The 17868-nt window shown below is 34.5% G+C and overlaps 1 protein-coding gene across 2 annotated transcripts in view; it reads left to right on the top strand.

Moving 5' to 3' along the window:
• The window catches only part of TANK (TRAF family member associated NFKB activator), a 79432-nt gene that overhangs the window by 38419 nt on the left and 23145 nt on the right, over positions 1 to 17868 (top strand). The window contains exons 3-4 of one of the 2 annotated variants that reach the window (XM_055572427.1): positions 10022 to 10130; positions 11235 to 11353. In XM_055572427.1, the coding sequence (XP_055428402.1) occupies positions 10022 to 10130; positions 11235 to 11353 (228 nt within the window). Of the gene's footprint in view, positions 1 to 10018; positions 10131 to 11234; positions 11354 to 17868 lie in introns of both variants that reach the window. The other variant, XM_055572426.1, reaches the window with a different exon arrangement.

The following is a 17868-nucleotide window of genomic DNA, read 5'->3' as shown; positions in this document are numbered from 1 at the left end:
TCCTTGTGACCCTATGAACTGTAGCCCACCAGGCTCCTCTGTCCCTGGGATTCTCCAGGCAAGAAAACTGGAGTTGGTTGCCATGCCGTCCTCCGGGGGATCTTCCCAACCCAGGGATTGAACTCAGGTCTCCCCATTGCAGGCGGATTCTTTACCATATGAGCCACCAGGGAAGCCCAAGAATACTGGAGTGGGTAGCCTAACCCTCTGCAGGGGATCTTCCCAACCCAGGAACTGAATCAAGGTCTCCTGCATTGCAGGCAGATTCTTTACCAACTGAGCTACCAGGAAAGCCCTGAAACCACACTAATCCCATTCCCATTGGGATGACTATTATAAAAAATAAATTAAAAAAAAAAGTATTGGTGAGGATGTAGGGAAATTAGAATTCGTGTACATTGCTGATGGGAATGTAAAATGGTGTATCAACTGTGAAAGATAAATGATGTTTCTTCAAAACAAAACATAGGATTATTACCATATAGTCTAGCAATTCCACTTCTGGATAGATACCCAAATGAACTGAAAGCAAGGATTCAAAGAGATATTTGTATGCCTATGTTTGTAGCAGCCTTATTTACAGTGGTCAAAAGGTAGAAGGAACTCAAGTGCCCCTCAGTGGATAAATAGATAAACAAAATATACATATATTTTGTATGGTCCTGCTGCTGCTGCTAAGTTGAGTTAGTCGTGTCCAACTCTGTGCAACCCCATAGACGGCAGCCCACCAGGCTCCGCTGTCCCTGGGATTCTCCAGGCAAGAGCACTGGAGTGGGTTGCCATTTCCTTCTCCAATGCATGAAAGTGAAAAGTGAAAGTGAAGTCGCTCAGTCATGTCCAACTCTTCGCGACCCCATGGACTGTAGCCCATTAGGCTCCTCCGTCCATGGGATTTTCCAGGCAAAAGTACTGGAGTGGGGTGCTATTGCCTTCTCCTACATTTTGTATATGTATATACAATATGCAAAAAGACTATATATATATAATGGATAGAATAGTTGGTTTCAAAGAGACAGAAAGTAGTAGAGTGGTTCCTAGAGGCTGGGGGAAGGGAGTGGGGAATTCATGTTGAAAAGGACAGCATTTCAGTTGGGGAAAAAGAAAAAGCTCTGGAAATGGATGGTAGTGATGCTTGTACAACGGTGTGACTGTACTTAATGCCACAGAACTATACAGTTAAAAATGATTAAAATGGCAAATTTTATATGCTATATTTATTTTACCAAACTTAAAAAAAAATCTATTACTAAAAATTTAGCATAGGTTCTCTGTGTTTTGCTGCTATTAGCCTGTCATTCATTAGTTTATACTTGCCCACCCTTGACCACTCAGCTGCCCGCACTCCAGGCCAGTTCTCACAGCGTTTCTTCTAGTTCACTTCAGTTTAAGGTTCAGAAGCTCCTCTGTGAAAAGTCAGTGTGCTGCATCCGTTTTAGAACATTCTGTCAAGCAAAGACATCCGAGTATTCCAAATCAATAAAGGAGACAAAGACAAATACGACAGGTAAGTGATTTTTAAAAAATATTACTAGCTAAAATTACAAAAGCAGCACATGCTTATTGAAAAAAATGCAGATAATCTAAGATATACAGAGTATGAAGTGATGGTCCTCTCCCTCTTTCCCAGAGGTAACCACTGATAATAACATACCTTTATCCTTTCAGAATATGTGAATCATATCTTTTCAAAAATGGAGTTGTGCTAATTTGAAAAAGGTTTTAAAATTTTAAAGCTATGTTTATCTTCACCATCATCATCACTAAGATTTATTGAGGCTTATGTTTGGCAAAGTGTTACAGTCATCTCATTTAATTATTATATGGCTCTTATGAGTAAGTTGTTATTTAAATTTTTCAAATGAAACTGAAGTGCAAAAAGGTGAAATAACAAGCACTCCACTAATTAGTAGAACTATGATTTGAAAAAAATTGCTTGACCACGGATTTCATATCTATAACTTCTTTGCCTAAAATCATTGATCGTCTTTCAAGTTCACACATATAAAACTACCTTATTCCATTTAATAACTGATTGTATCTCTTGTGCTACCTCTTCCTTAAAGCACTATTTTTCCATAATGTTTCAGACACCATATTTGATTTTTCTCATTCCTTTTTGGGTTGCAATTCCTCATTTTTCTCTGTAGGTTTATTCTCTGCCACCAGGCCACTAAATATTAGACTTATTCAAGCCCTTCGTTGTATCTTACTTTATATTCTTGTATAAGCTATTTCATCTTCTATGGCTTCAGATACTTAAGACAGTAACTCCTAAATTTATCTCCGTACTCCAGATGTACCCTCTGAGCTCTAGATCCATATGTGTCATTGTCACTTAAAAGCCATATTTTACTGAATGTCAGACCTGAGCTTATACATCCTCTTATTTTTTCCCACCTATACCATATTAAAAGAGTAATGAGTCTTATAAGCTGCTGTGTGGAATAATAGTGCCTTTTATTTATCCTAAATTATCTCACTTAAATTTCCAAGGATGATTGCTGACACTGCTACTAATGTCCTGTTGGTCATCAAGTATATTCACTTTCCCTGGGACCTGAGAGGTGTTCTTCTCGATACCAAATTTTCCATTGTTATACCTAGACACTGCTGCCACCATGACATTAAATTGTTTGTCTAAGGACCTGAGTCTTTATGAAAACTTGACTGTTTTTAGCTTTTCTTCACAGGATAGCCTTTATCCTCAGTCAGTTCAGTTACTCAGTTGTGTCTGACTCTGCGACCCCATGAATCGCAGCACGCCAGGCCTCCCTGTCCATCACCAACTCCCGGAGTTTACCCAAACTCATGTCCATCGAGTCGGTGATGCTATCCAGCCATCCCATCCTGTCGTCCCCTTTTCCTTCTGCCCCCAATCCCTCCCAGCATCAGGGTCTTTTCCAATGAGTCAACTCTTCACATGAGGTGGCCAAAGTATTGGAGTTTCAGCTTCAGTATCAGTCCTTCCAATGAACATCCAGGACTGATCTCCATTAGGATTGACTGGTTGCATCTCCTTGCAGTCCAAGGGACTCTCAAGAGTCTTCTCCAACACCACAGTTCAAAAGCATCAATTCTTCAGCACTCAGCTTTCTTCACAGTCCAACTCTCACATCTATACATGACCGCTGGAAAAACCATAGCCTTGACTAGGTGGACTTTTGTTGGCAAAGTAATGTCTCTGCTTTTGAATATGCTGTCTAGGTTGGTCATAACTTTCCTTCCAAGGAGTAAGCGTCTTTTAATTTCATGGCTGCAGTCACCATCTGCAGTGATTTTGGAGCCCCCCAAAATAAAGTCAGCCATTGTTTCCACTGTTTCCCCATCTATTTCCCATGAAGTGTTGGGACCGGATGCCATGATCTTAGTTTTCTGAATGTTGAGCTGTAAGCCAGCTTTTTCACTCTCCTCTTTCACTTTCATCAAGAGGCTTTTTAGTTCCTCTTCACTTTCTGCCATAAGGATGGTGTCATCTGCAATGACCATACTAAAATGCCAGGTAATCCCAGATAATACTGAACCAATTGTATTCTTTTTGCTCCTTCAATCCTTAAATTCATATTACTTCATAAAGCAGAAAGGAGAATTAACTTTTTATGAATAAGTATATTTTATAAATGTCACATCCTTTACATGTAAATATGCCCAGCCCTACAAAGTTGGCATTATTAGCCCCATTCTCAAATGAAGAACCTGAGACTCAGAAATAAATCAATATTGCAACATAAGTGGCAGAATCGATACTGAAACTGAGGTTATCTGACTCCTCTAAGTTCACAATCATTATACTAACCTAGTTAAAAACTGAGCTTATCTGACTCCTCTAAGTTCATAATCATTATACTAACCTAGTTAAATTACTGTTTTCTTCCCATTGCTACAAATAACAAATGCTTTTTCAGTAGCTCTTGGCCACATAAATAGAGAGTTCAAAGGAGAGTTCTGCTGGAAGGACAATTTGGAAGTCTGTCTAACTCTTTGGGACCACATGGACCGCACTGTCTCCTAGAGTTTGCTCAAACTTATGTCTGTTGATTCAGTGATACCATCCAACCGTTTCATTCTCTCTTGCCCCCTTTTCCTGCTCTCAGTCATTCCCAGCATCAGGGTCTTTTCCATTGAGTCAGCTCGTCATATCAGGTGGCCAAAGTAGTGGAGCTTCAGCTTCAGCATTAGTCTTCAATGAATAGTCAGGGTTGATTTCCTTGAGGATTGACAGTGATTTTGGAGCCCAAGAAAATAAAATCTGCCACTGTTTCTGTTTTTTCCCCTTCTGTTTGCCATGAAGTGATGGGATCAGATGCCATGATCTTTGTTTTTTGAATGTTGAGTTTTAAACCAGCTTTTTCACGCTCCTCTTTCACCTTGGTCAAGAGGCTCTTTAGTTCCTCTTGGCTTTCTGCCCTAAGGGTGGTGTCATCTACATATCCAAGGAGAGAGTAAATAGCAAAAAGAGGATCTTGGCAGAGCTAGATAGACTCATGTGAGTCTGCTGCTGCTAAGTTGCTTCAGTCGTGTCCGACTCTGTGCAACCCCATAGACGTCAGCCCACCAGGCTCCCCCGTCCCTGGGATTCTCCAGGCAAGAACACTGGAGTGGGTTGCCATGTCCTTCTCCAATGCATGAAAGGGAAGAGTGAAAGTGAAGTCGCTCAGTCGGGTCCAACTCTTCGCGACCCCACGGTCTGCAGCCTACCAGGCTCCTCCGTCCATGGGATTTTCCAGGCAAGAGTATTGGAGTGGGGTGCTATCGAATCTAGTCATGGTGATTATTCAAAGGGCTTGGGCATTGCAGTCAGGCTAACCTGGATTCAAATCCCAGCTCTACTTCCTACTGAGAACTTTGAGCAGATTATTTTCTAGCTCTTTGCCTCAGTATTCTCATCTATAAAATGTGGGAAATTATCTCAGGAGGTTAATTTAATGCTTTTAAGTGAAATAGGGAAAATAAAGCTCTCTGATTCTGGTGCATAGTAGTCAGTGAAATGATCATATAATAATGTGTTGATGAAAAATTTGGTTGCAGAACAATTCACATTTTTTAAAAAGATACATACACATGTACGCTGAAGTTTTGAAAGAACACATACCAAAATGTCAATAGGAATTACCTCTAAGGAGGAATGGAGGGTAAAATAAAGGAAGAGACTGTGATTTTTTTACTTTGTACACATCTGAGGTTTTGATATGGTTGTGATGGTGGACATTTTGTTGTTTTTTGCATTCTTTTCAACAAATGTGCTACTTTTGTAATTTTTAACAACCATTTTGTTTCTTAATCAATTTGAGCCTATTTTGTCTCTTTGTAAACTTTGAACAACCAGAGTTTGTTTATTAATTAATTTATTTGTTTATTGCTTCATAGAATGTTTTTGATTCAATGAAGATACCACACTGATTTTTCAGAGAAAAAGCTTCTGAGTCTTAAATTACAGTGAACTATAAGAAGAATTGAAAAAACTGGCATAAAGCATGGGATGGTTGTGTGGTAAGTCTGGTGACAAATTGTATATGTAGTGATAATCAATGATAATCAGAGCTTTAGTTAATGGACATATGTACACATGTTATAATGGTATGTAGAAACCTCGTTCATTATTACAGGAAAGGAGCTAACATTTGCGAAGAGCTTACTACATACCATACATTTTATACCTGCCATCTACTTCAATACTTCAAGTAAATATTATTTTTATTTCAAAGTGAAAGAAACCAAGGCTCAAAGAACCTAAGTAAATTAATTAGTACCAAAACACAATATTGTAAAGTAAAAATAGTTTACCATTTGGCATACAGAGAAATTGGTGACAGCACCATCACTTAATAGTAGATAATCAGATTGATAATCTAATGTCAGATTGCAGATCTCCTGGATAAGTCTTGGTATCAGGAGGGTGGGAGAGGGCAGGATTTATAACTCCCTAGTTATAGGAGGATATAACAGAGTTTGGTTTAGAAATGAGCTGTAGAAATCAGATCTCCAGTTGCTAATCCTATGCAGTCTCTCTTTTTCTTAACCTAAAATTTAAGTTGATGTTTTTAGTTTACCAGTTTCAAGATAGTTTTTGTCTAAAATGTTATGTATTGGAATAATTAATATTTAATTATCTTCCTTCATGAACTATGGAGTTCCCTATTGAGAGTTTTTATAGTAACCAAGGAAACCCTTCAATAAAGCTTTCGTTCTATTTGTTAATCTTGAAATAGTTTGGAAGGTTTTTAAACATTTTCTTTGAATCCATTCAATATTTACTAAATTTCTATTCTTTTTTATTCTTGGAAGAAAAAAAATGGTATTTCTCAGAATATTGGGATTAGTTTCTTGAGGATGAGAGAGATTATGTTTGACCTATTTAGAATATTATGGATGACTGAGGACACTTGACCTTTTTTTCCCATTTAGGAAATAAGTGCTTTGGAAAATATGAAAAATGAGAATTTTCAATGTCAGCAATAGAAAAAAATTCAGTTTATAGAACTCTATTTTAATATTTATGAAACCCATGAAAACTTGAGTAGCTGTATGTCCGAAATTATAGAAAATATGCTGCCTTAATTTTAAAGATGGATTGAAATTTTGCCAGGATAAAGGGACTTTTCTTAAGATAAGCTTTTTGCTTTATTTATGATAGTCAAGAGAGTGTATGGACAACCATTTTTAGTAAATTCAAGGTCTGTGCTGTATTTGATCACCATTGTTACAAGTTTTGCTTTTCAACACTGAGAAAGGATATAAAGTATATTCTGGCACAAGTACCTCAGTACCTGTTTACCTCTTTAGATGCTGGTAGACCACTTGTTTTGCTAGTCTTTGGAATTGGAAGGAGTGTCAGATACACAGAAGCCAGAGTCATCTTGGCCAGATGGTGTTTGATACAGATGGATGGTTAGTTGTCATGCAGATCTCCTAGTTGGTAACTTGTTGCTGCCATCTGACTCAAAGAATCATTCACACACACTGGCTGTCAAAAGCATCTTCTCTTCTGTCTGTTTTAGCTGTCATGTCTGTGCTCTGTACAGAAGTGTTGACAAGACATTGCTGTTGTACATTTTCAATGTGGTTGTTAGTAATTTTTCTGTTCTGTAGGGTCTTTGGTAGCGCTGGAATGTACTTGCTTTGTAATTGTACTGATTTTTGTCTATGTGAATACTATGACAGTGCAACAATTACCTGACCTTTTAAAAGGAGTTTTCAGATAATAAGTTTATGTACATCTATTCAGTGAACAAGAAGCATTTAACAAGAAAAGCCTCTTGTTTCTGTTAGTTTCCAAACATAGCAAGTCAACTCAGTTCTGCTGGTTATTTCCCAATTTGATACAATATCCTCTTCTGGACTTTCCCTCTCATGGCTTTGTGGTCAAAGTCTTTATACTGTTTCTAAATATTTTCTCTTCTCAAATTAGTAATTTTTTTTCTGACAGTATAAGCTTCCCTTTTTTTCCAAAAAAAGGAAAAATGAAAAAAAATCTTCAGACATGGACAGTTTTTTTACATCTATCTTCTGAGACTTAATTTTCTTTGGTCTTATTTACTTACTGTCTCTATTTTTCTTCAGAAATGTAAGCAAAACCTTATCTCCGTTCCTTCAGGTTAACTTCTGAAGACATATCTATTTCTCTTATATTTTCTTAACTTAATTAGATTATTTATTTGACTAATATTTATTGAGCATTTCAGTATGTGCCAGGTACTCTGGAGATATCAGAAGAAAATAGTCTCTGTCCTTAAGGAGGTCATAGTCTAAAGAGAAATCATACATATAAACAATTAGGCTAGACTAATAATTGATATAATGAAAGTGTGTGGAAAGAACTTAAAAGAACATGGGTTATTGCTATTCTATTTCCCCTGCTATACTTCCAGAGTATCAGTTTTTTAAATTATTACAGAATTTGCTTAAGTTTATAAAGTACTTTGTTAAGTGGTTTACTAAATAGTGGAAAACTTCAACTTGAAATTGTTAATCTCTTGATTTTTTTTTCCCTGCTAATGAAAACATTTTCAGCATTATTCATTTATTATAATACATTATATGGAGATGTGCTAAAGTATGTTTTTAAGCCAGAAACTAGAAGATGAAAATTACCTGGCAGAGGCTTTCTGAGTTGGTTCCAAAAGAAAATACAGGTCATTTGTTTTTTCATTAAGGTTGGGAACAAATATGTAATAGATAGAGAATGGGCTGAGGTTTGAATAACTTATACATTTATTCTGAGTGTGTCTCTACCTTAATAAGCTTTTTGTACTGGTCATTTAATGCTGGATAGTAAAATATATATACCTATCAAAAAATAGTGAAAGAATGGATAATTTTTGGTTAATGTTTATGAAAAGCTTGGAGTTCTTTAGAGGATGTTCTAAATACACAAAAGTAGATAGAACAAACCATAATATCAGGCATGTTTGCTGATTCCTCAGCCCTGGTAGCTCTGTGTAGACAGGCAAATTTAAAGTACTACAGAATTAGCATTAGAGGTTTAAACCCTTCTTATAGTCAACCCACCCACTCTTTCTAGGGGCTTGGATGCAAATTTATGTAGGAAAAAGTCTTGTTCTAGGAAGCCTGGCCCTAGGCTGGAATTTGGTATCCAAGGTTCTATTATCACACTCCTAGTCATAGGATGTATGGTTCAGACAGATTCAAAAGATTCATTCTTATAATAATAGAATTTACTTGAATTTTATTTTAATTGGATTCTTTTTTTTTTTCAATAAGCTTGTACTGAATATGTCCTGTGTATAAGTTACTTTGCATAGGAATATCAAGTTACATGAGACTACCCTCAGGAAACATGCAAGACAAAACACCACTTGGATTACTTACCAGCTTTGTCAGTTACTCATGTTTAAAATGTAATACAAAATTTCACCTTTTATTTGGGAAAATGTGCTATTTTGCTTTCATTTCTTAAGCTAATTTCTTTTGGGACTCTAGAAACAGCTGTGTCATTTATAAAGCACTTAATGTTTGTAGATCTCTGAAAATACTAGAGCTTCACTAATTTTGATCATTGATTAAGAATCAATTTAAAATCAAATATATAGTATCTATTGAAGGACATTCCAAGATTATTAGAACCCCATTTCATATTTCAAAGAATTTGCAATTTAGTCATTTATGTGTTCTAGTGATAGAAATTGGTAAAGAATTCTCTATTATTTTTTGGTTATATATTTTTCAGACTTTGTGCTAATTTGATCATTGTAATGAAGTGTTTTCATATATCAGGTTTGCAACATTTGTGTGCTGCAAAATGTGAACTTGTGTCTTCTTTCACTGCTCCCATCCAAGTACTAACTAGGCCTGACCCTGCTTAGCATCCAAGATCAGACAAGATCGGGCGCATTCAGGGTGATATGGCCATAGACTCTTTCATTGCTTAATTCTCACAGCCATTGTAATAGTAGTAAGGTGACTGGATTAAAAAATGTAAGGGAAATTGTGGTATTTAAGATGTCCATTAGAAATTAACCATGTGGTTTCTTGACTTCTTAAATCTTAATCTTAGAAGTTTCTGATCAATGTAATTTTATAATTTGTGCTTGTACCTTTGAATTTCATAGTGTTTTAGTTGTAACTACTTCCTTTGTGTTTTTGTACTCTAAAAATAAACTCAAAAGTGCATTTATTTTAAGAACATGAAATCTTAATTTTTTAAAGTTAGTATTTTTATAGAATAACTTTAGCATCCATTTTACCATTCATGCTTTTTTGTTATCATTACAGATTAAATTCTAAATTACAATTTTTATCCAAGAACTGTACATTGAGCTCTTAACTGAAATTTCTTTAAGGTGATTTTTAAAATTTTACAGTGCTTAAAGTGTTTTAAATCACTTTTGTTTGTAATGATTATAAGTACATGATTGAATCCTGTTTTTAGCTCGTAAATAAACGCCCCTGTACCTGGGAAATGGCAATATGGGTAACTCATACCTATATGTAATTACTAATGGACATTAAATGTATGTACATGTCTATCAGTAAATATCAGGCTAACTGGTTTTTATGTCAGCAGACTGAAAACTATGAGCAGAGAATACGTGAGCAACAGGAACAGCTGTCACTTCAACAAACTATTATTGACAAGCTACAATCACAGTTACTTCTTGTGAATTCCAGTCGAGGTATGTTCATGTTAAATTTTTAAGTATTTCTTAAACCTGTGTGGAAAAGAAAGACGGAAGTTAAGTTTTTCTGTTTTATTTCTCCTGTGTTTCTCAGTATTTCTGGTATCTTAATAACTGTGGTGCAGTTAAGTTTTATGTTTATTTAGGAAATGAACACATGCAGGAAATGGGAAAGTGGACAGCCACATGTACCATATGGTGGCACTCTTAAGTTGATAAAACTTCCTAGAAGACAATTTTTTAGTAAATAGCAAAAGCTTTTTAAATGTGTGTGCCTTTTAAACCAAAAATTTGAGTCCTAAGAGTGTATCATAAAAAATATTTCTTCAGGTACTCAAGGTATATATTACAAGGATGCTCATCACAGTAATAATTTCTAATAATGGGATGTTCAACCATTAAATTACAGTCATTCACGTAGTGAACAGCTGTGTAGCCAAGTAAAGTGATGATAATAGGTGTTCACTTAAAAACATGAGATATATTCATCATATATAGCAAAATGAGAAAAGCAAGATAAAAAACATGTAATTTTATCTATGCAAAAAAATTGTTTCTTGTGAATTTATATGTATTGAAAAATAAAAATTCTGGTAAAATATAAACCAAAATGTTAATAGGAATCATTCACAGATGATAAAAACTGTGAGTAGCTTTTTATTTATTCTTTTCAGCATGTCTGCATTTTCTGATTTTTTAATAATAAGCATAGAGTCATTATTCAAATAAATAAACAACAAATGCATACCTGAATATATTTCTTAAATAAAAATTTAGTTGTGGTTGCTGATGATAAGATACAAACGGCATACTTCTAGTTTTTAAATTCTACAGATTCTGTATACTGCTGATACTGGAAGTATAGGAATTTTGTGTGTTTATTAGGAATGAAAATTTAAAAATACGAATCAAATATGCCAAAATCTAAGTGGGCAAATCTAAATTGTTACAGTAACTATTATTTAAAGAATTTTTAAAACCCATAGCTCAAAATCTGTGCTCTTTAAAATTAGGGGTTTGGGTGTATATTCTTTTTACTTTTCTAAGTGGTACCCAAAACAAGGATTTCCTACTTAGGTCCAAGAGGTTTTTGTCTTACAGATAACAGTTGTGGCTATGTTCCTCTGCTTGAAGACAGTGAAGCAAGGAAGAATAATTTGACTCTTGATCAGCCTCATGATAAAGCAAAATCAGGAATACCGAGAGAAAAAGAATCAAAGGTAGACTGTGCTGCCATTTTATTCCCTAAAGGAAATAAATGAGAAATCAGACTTTCTGAATTATTTAGTCAATATTCTGTTACATTTGGGGTGGGCAGGAAAGTTGGAGAAAGCAGACAAAATTCTTTTCAACCCTGACACTGTTATTACAAGAAGTAGAATTTAAATGCTAGTATATAACAAATCTTCCTCATCTTGTTTTCTTGAAGTGAATCCACCTCTGGAATTCTAAACAGAAGTTCTTTATATACAAGCAAGTAACTTACATGTTCCTAAATATATTTGAAGCACTATTTCCACGTAAAATAAAGGCTTAAATTTCTTATTTTCTAGTATTTACTTGTCTATGTCACAGGTGTTTACCAAAGAGATAAAAGATTTAACAAAGAAAGATAAAAATAATATAGTAATACACAGATGATTCTGGGCTAGAAAATAGCATTTTTGTTTTTTCATTTGCCTGTGCTTAATTAAAAAACAAAACCCACCTGACTAGCTTAAGCAAAAGTCTTCATTGAAGCAGTGTAAAAATGAATACTGCTTATCTGCAGAGGAGATATGCACAAGGATGTTCATGGTACTTTGGTTAGAAATAACCTGAACACCCATCAGGAGCACAGTGGTACATCATTACAGTTAAACATTTTAGAAAAAGTAAACTAAATATTTACATATTACTATACCTGGATTTCAAAAGCACTGTTGAATAAATAATGGAGATTACAAAATGATAAAGTAGGAATAATTTATTTAGATTTTTTTAAAATGTAATGCATGACATCATTTATAGAAACATAAATGCATAATAAAAGAAAAATACATGCAGGAAGGGTACATTTTTCTTAAGAAAAATAAAAATGGGGAGAACTAAGACTATCTTGTTTTTATTTAACATCAAATTGAGAAATCCTGTTTGATACTTCCCTATAAATAAAAATTTTAGAATGAAAAATTTCCTACAGTATCTCTCAGTTCATAGTTCTTTATTAAGAATCAATATTAGTTTTTTATTTGAATCATTGAGCTCTCTTCACCCTCAACGCCAATTTCCATTTATCTAAAACTGCTAGTAAACACAAGAAACCATGCCACTGGAATATGTTTAGATTTATTTTGCCAAACATAAAATTCAGAAACAGTGATTCTGACTTTTAGAATACAGTTTTATGATAGAGCCTAGTAAGTACATTTTAAAATCATTAAACTACTATAAAATGCTGACTTATAAAGGTAGTGCTTAAGTAAGCAATATTTGCAGACCGTTTTCTTATTGCAAGGACTTCTAAATGTCATGATTTACTATTAATTTTTAGTCACAATTCTTATGTTTATTCTAATTATAATATCTTTGAAGATAATAAAATATCTCCAGTTCAAAATACATAGAAGGTATTTTTGAAAATAGCAATCTTGATTAGAACAAAAGGGGTAATGTGAAAAACTCTTAAGATGTGTTACTAATTTAGTTTATTTTTAATTTGGATAATTTGTCATTATTTGAAAGTTTTAGCATCTGTCAGTTATGAACACTTGAGCTGAAATTAAGTATAACAGGAATCATGTCAAAGGTAGCTTATTATCAAAAAATTAATAATGTTGCATTGATTATACTTGTGGACAGATGATAAGAGGAAAATATAGAAAGCTTCAAATAAGAAATAAATCTAAAATTCATCAAGTTCTCTTAATTCTCCTTACTATATTTGACAACTGTATATTTAATGTGCACAGTTGAGCACACACATACATTAAAAATGGGCTTCCCAGGTGGCACAGTGGTAAAGAATCCATCTACCAATGCAAGAGGTGCAAGCAATGCAGATTCGATCCCTGTGTCGGGAAGATCCCCTGGAGTAGGAAATGGCAACCCACTCCAGTATTTTTGCTTGGAGAATTGCATGGACAGAGCCTGGCAGGCTACAGTCCATGGGGTTGCAGAGAGTCGGACACTACTGAGTGACTGAGCACACACATGTATTTAATACTTTGAATAGCTCTTCAACTCAGTCTTTTTGTACTATAATAAAAATTAATAATTTTCCATTTCAGTTTTTTCATCTCCTTTTATATATCTAGAGCCAAAGTGCTAATAAGCACTAAACATATAAAGGATTAAAGAGAACAAATATATTCTAAAGGAATGAATAAATTGGATTTATGAGTATTTAAGAGCTAGATATATATTCATTGTAAAACCTTAGACCTAATTTAGAAAAATACTGGCCAGTTGAAATTAAAATCTTTTCCATTGGCATATATGTTGGCCTATGCTTATTAAGTTATAATTAAATGCACTTTTGGCCAATACAAGTGAAATTCTTTCCTAAAAACTTTAAATTGTATGGATACATTTAAGATTTTTCCAAAATGAAAAAATTCCATATTGTTTGCAGTTTTATAAAAGTATGCATGTATACACAAGATAAAACCTAGCAGGTAGTATTCAGAAATGGCTAAGATAGTGCTACAATTTTTTTCCTGTTTTCAATGTGACTTTATGCTTATTACCCTTCTCAGAAACTAAATTTCATTGTTTTTTAATTTCTACTGTACAGCAAAGTTATACATATACTATAAACATTCTTTTCTGTATATTCTTTTCCATTATGATTTATCATATTGAATATAGTCCTCTGTGTTATAAAAAACTCTTAATTGATTTCATTCCTGATCAGTTGGCCAAGTCTCTAATGAATTAGTGACTTAACAGAAATGTTTTCAACCAATAACAGAAGGAAGCTGCTACTAACCACTCACAGCCCTTTCCTCCTCCTATTTGGTGGGTAGTTTTGAGGAATATTTATCTTGTTTAGGATTTGATTACCGTATTTGAAAAGGGAAAGATCTCTGGACATTATAATAAATGTCAACTATGGCTGCCTTGGAAAATGAGACACAGAGTGAAGGGAAAAGAGGACCTTTTAGAAAATTGTATTTGAGAAATATGAAATTTATAGTTCAGTCTCTGTTTATGGTAATCCTACACAAGGAGCCTGACAGCCACAAGTCCATGGGGTCACAAAAAATCAGACATGACTGAGGGACTAACACTTTCACTTTTTTTACACAAAGAATATGCAAGAATCCTTTGATTTCTAAAAGGATATGAAAAGTCAAGATAGCAGAACCTGTATCATTGAATGACCCTTAGTATTCTGTTTACAGTGTAGAGACATTAGGGGAGAAGTCCTCAGTTTAAAAGAAAACCTGAATTTCACTTCTTGTTCACCACAGTAGTTTGTACAGTGTTTCTTGATGAGATAGAATTCATTATATTATCTATCATATAACAAACCACCTCAGATTTACCCTAGTACTTAGCAACAACTATCACTTCCTGTGAATCGGAAATTCAGGAGCGACTTAGCTGGGTGGTACTGGTTCAGGATCCCATGTTGTTGAAGTCAAGATGTGGCCAAGGCCTTCCAGTCATCTGAAGGCTTTTCTGTGGTTGGAGGATCCACTTTCAGGATTGCTGTTGACAAGAGGCCTGGCCACACAGGCCTCTCATCACACTGACAGGTATCTTACTCAGACTAAGAAAGAAGGAGATATAAGATAGCAAGGAGGAGGCCATAGTGCTTTCTAAAATCTAGTCTCTAAAATCACCTTTGCCTCTGCTTTATTCTGCTTTACTAGGAATGAATCACTAAGTGCTCCAGAGATAAGAAAATAAGTTCTTCCTCTTGAGAAAAAAAATATTATCGAAGTTTTTGTAGACCTACTGTATTTAAAAGTATCACAGGGATTGTAGATTGTGGTGTACAGAAGAGGGTACCAAAAAGATCAAGTGTGTGGGGGGACAGCACAGTGCTTCATTCACCATGTGATAAATATGAATGAAAGGTAAAGGAATCTGTCAGAATTTAATAATGAATTTGACTTCCTGAATTCTATTATTATGCATCTCAGAGGAAAGAAATATCATAGTTTATTTATCTTGAGAGTAGTTTCAAAAATTCTAATATGAATATAGACTTTCAGGGGAGATTAGCTGAGCAGTGCTTTAGAGAACCAAGAAACTTGCATTTTATTACTGTGAAAATTAAAAATTGTAAAGAATCAAATCACTCAAAAATACATATACTTATTCTTGGCAAAGACTACAATCTTGTTTGCAGGATACCATTGTCAAACATAGTAACATATGTCATGATGGCAGTTATTACTTAGCAAATTTTGTATTTTAATGTAAATACAAATTGGCATTGTTTAATTTGCTTTTGTAAAAAAGCTAGGATTGTAATATACTGGGGGGTTTTTTGGCTGCACCACATGACTTGTGGGATCTTAGTTCCCTGACCAGGACTTGAACCCCGGCCAAGTGCAGTAAAAACACAGAGTCCTAATCACTGGACTGCCAGAAAAATCCCCTGGGTCATTTTTATGATCTTGAAAACGAAATTTTCTGTAATAGTGCTTTAGGAACCACTTCAGTTGTCAAAGTGAATGTTATCCTAGGTGTATAGGGTGTGTCAAAATTTTGTCATCTTTCTTTTACATTTATGTGTGTGTGTGTGTGTGTGTGTGTGTGTGTGTGTGTAAGTTATACAGAAGTCTAGAGTGTTTTGACACAATATAGAGAGCAATAATGTAAAATACATAAAAGAATTTAGCAATATTAGTAAATTTTTTCTCTCATTCATTCAATACCTCTAAACTGCCCTCTGACTTAAAGTCCTGATTTAATAACCAAATAGACATTATTGAATGGTCTAGGATCCAGGATACAAAGTAGATATTGTATGAGTTTATTTGAACTTTTAACTAATTAGAGACCATGTATTCATGTGTAGAAACAGCTGTTTTTATGCTTTGTTTCTGATTTTACATAATTTATTATTTATGCATCTTTTTTTTCATCTGAGGTATTTACTTTAAACAAAAGTTTAAAAACACAAAGAACACAGTTGTTGCTGAAAGATGCTAGTTAGACACTTGGCAAATTTCTAATGTAGCTATCATTGTGATTAGATCAGCAAATATATGGTAGTTTTGAGGAGCAGGAAAAATTTTGTAGGTTCAGAATAGTAAAACAGTGATGGAGCGTGGAGCTGCCATCAGAGCTAACGTTAAGGAAATAAGATATGCTGTACCTGGCAATTGCAGGTATATATAGAAGCTATGACATGTTTGAAGAAAACTCATGTCTAAAAATTAACTTGTCAGTCACTTAGACAAGAAGTATTTATTGAACTCCCTTCTGTTTTCCCAGTTTTGCTAGTCTTTGATAGGAATACCAAAAAAAAAAAAGAGGTAAAATTTGCCTCCTTTAAGGAGCTACAGCCTAGTTGGGGAAACAAAGATTTGCAGATCCATAGTAATAACAAGCAAATTATAAGACAATATGAAACCCTAATTACATGACAAAATGAAATTCTAATTATCATTTTATGGTACAGATAAATATGTGTGAAAGTTGTTCAGTGGTGTCTGACTCTTTGCGACCCCATGGGCTATACACAGTCCATGGAATTGTCCCGGCCAGAATACTGGAGTGGGTAGCCTTTCCCTTTTCCAGGGGATCTTCCCAACCCAGACATCGAGCCCAGGTCTCCTGCATTGCAGGCAGATTCTTTACCAGCTGAGCCACAAGGGAAGCCCACAGATAAATATATAGAACCTTAATTTAGAAATAAATATTCCCAATGAGCTAAAGGTAGGCTTGATCAGGCACTCAACATTTAGTTTAAGTAGGGGGGAAAAAAACAAATTCTTAACTTGCTTATATCTTAATAGTATATACGTAGACATGTAAACTTAAGTTTTGTACAGTATTTTAATTGAAAAAGAATAATTTCTAGGCAAGGACTAATATTGTTCCAGGCTACTATGGACAACATAAAATAAACAGACAGCTAAAACTGAGGGTTTTGAAAAACCAATTTCATTTACTATAAACTTTTTTAAATGACATAATCATGACTTCAGAGGATAGTGCTTCTTTTTGTTTCTTTATTCTGTAGACCTTCAGTGAGAGACATTTACCCATGGTGTGTTCCTCCATTTATTGTGTGACAATTTTGGCAGGCACTGTAGCTTATAAAATCTTTGCCTCACAAGTCTAGGTCTTGGATGGCCTTGAGAGGTTTCCATCCTTGAATTGTTCATATCTCATATACTCTGGACTTCAAGTGCACTTCTCACTTCGAGATCTCCATCTGAGTTTCAAGCCCCCATAGCTTCTCTCACCACTGTAGATACTTTCTCTGTTGTAAGTCTCTTAAACTAGATTTATTTGTGGGCTAGGTTGCTGTATATTATCAGGTACCTGGTTTTACATGCATAGTAAATGCTTTTAAATAAAAGTTATCATATACAGGTATATGATAAATATTGTTTTATTATTTGAACAGAAATTAGACCATTAGTCAAGATAGGTAACTATCAAGTGATTTCCATGACAAAATAAAATAAGATTTACATCACCAAACATACCATACCTTTCCTGAGAGAGGAACTTTAAAAAAAATATGACTTCTTACATTCTTACTTTTGTAAAAAGAAAAAAGTAT

This window comes from Bubalus kerabau, chromosome 3 (genome assembly GCF_029407905.1).
Source record: "Bubalus kerabau isolate K-KA32 ecotype Philippines breed swamp buffalo chromosome 3, PCC_UOA_SB_1v2, whole genome shotgun sequence".
Lineage (NCBI taxonomy): Eukaryota > Metazoa > Chordata > Mammalia > Artiodactyla > Bovidae > Bubalus > Bubalus kerabau.
The sequence above is the reverse complement of the archived record's forward strand: the minus strand, read 5'-3'. Positions and strand labels throughout refer to the sequence as shown.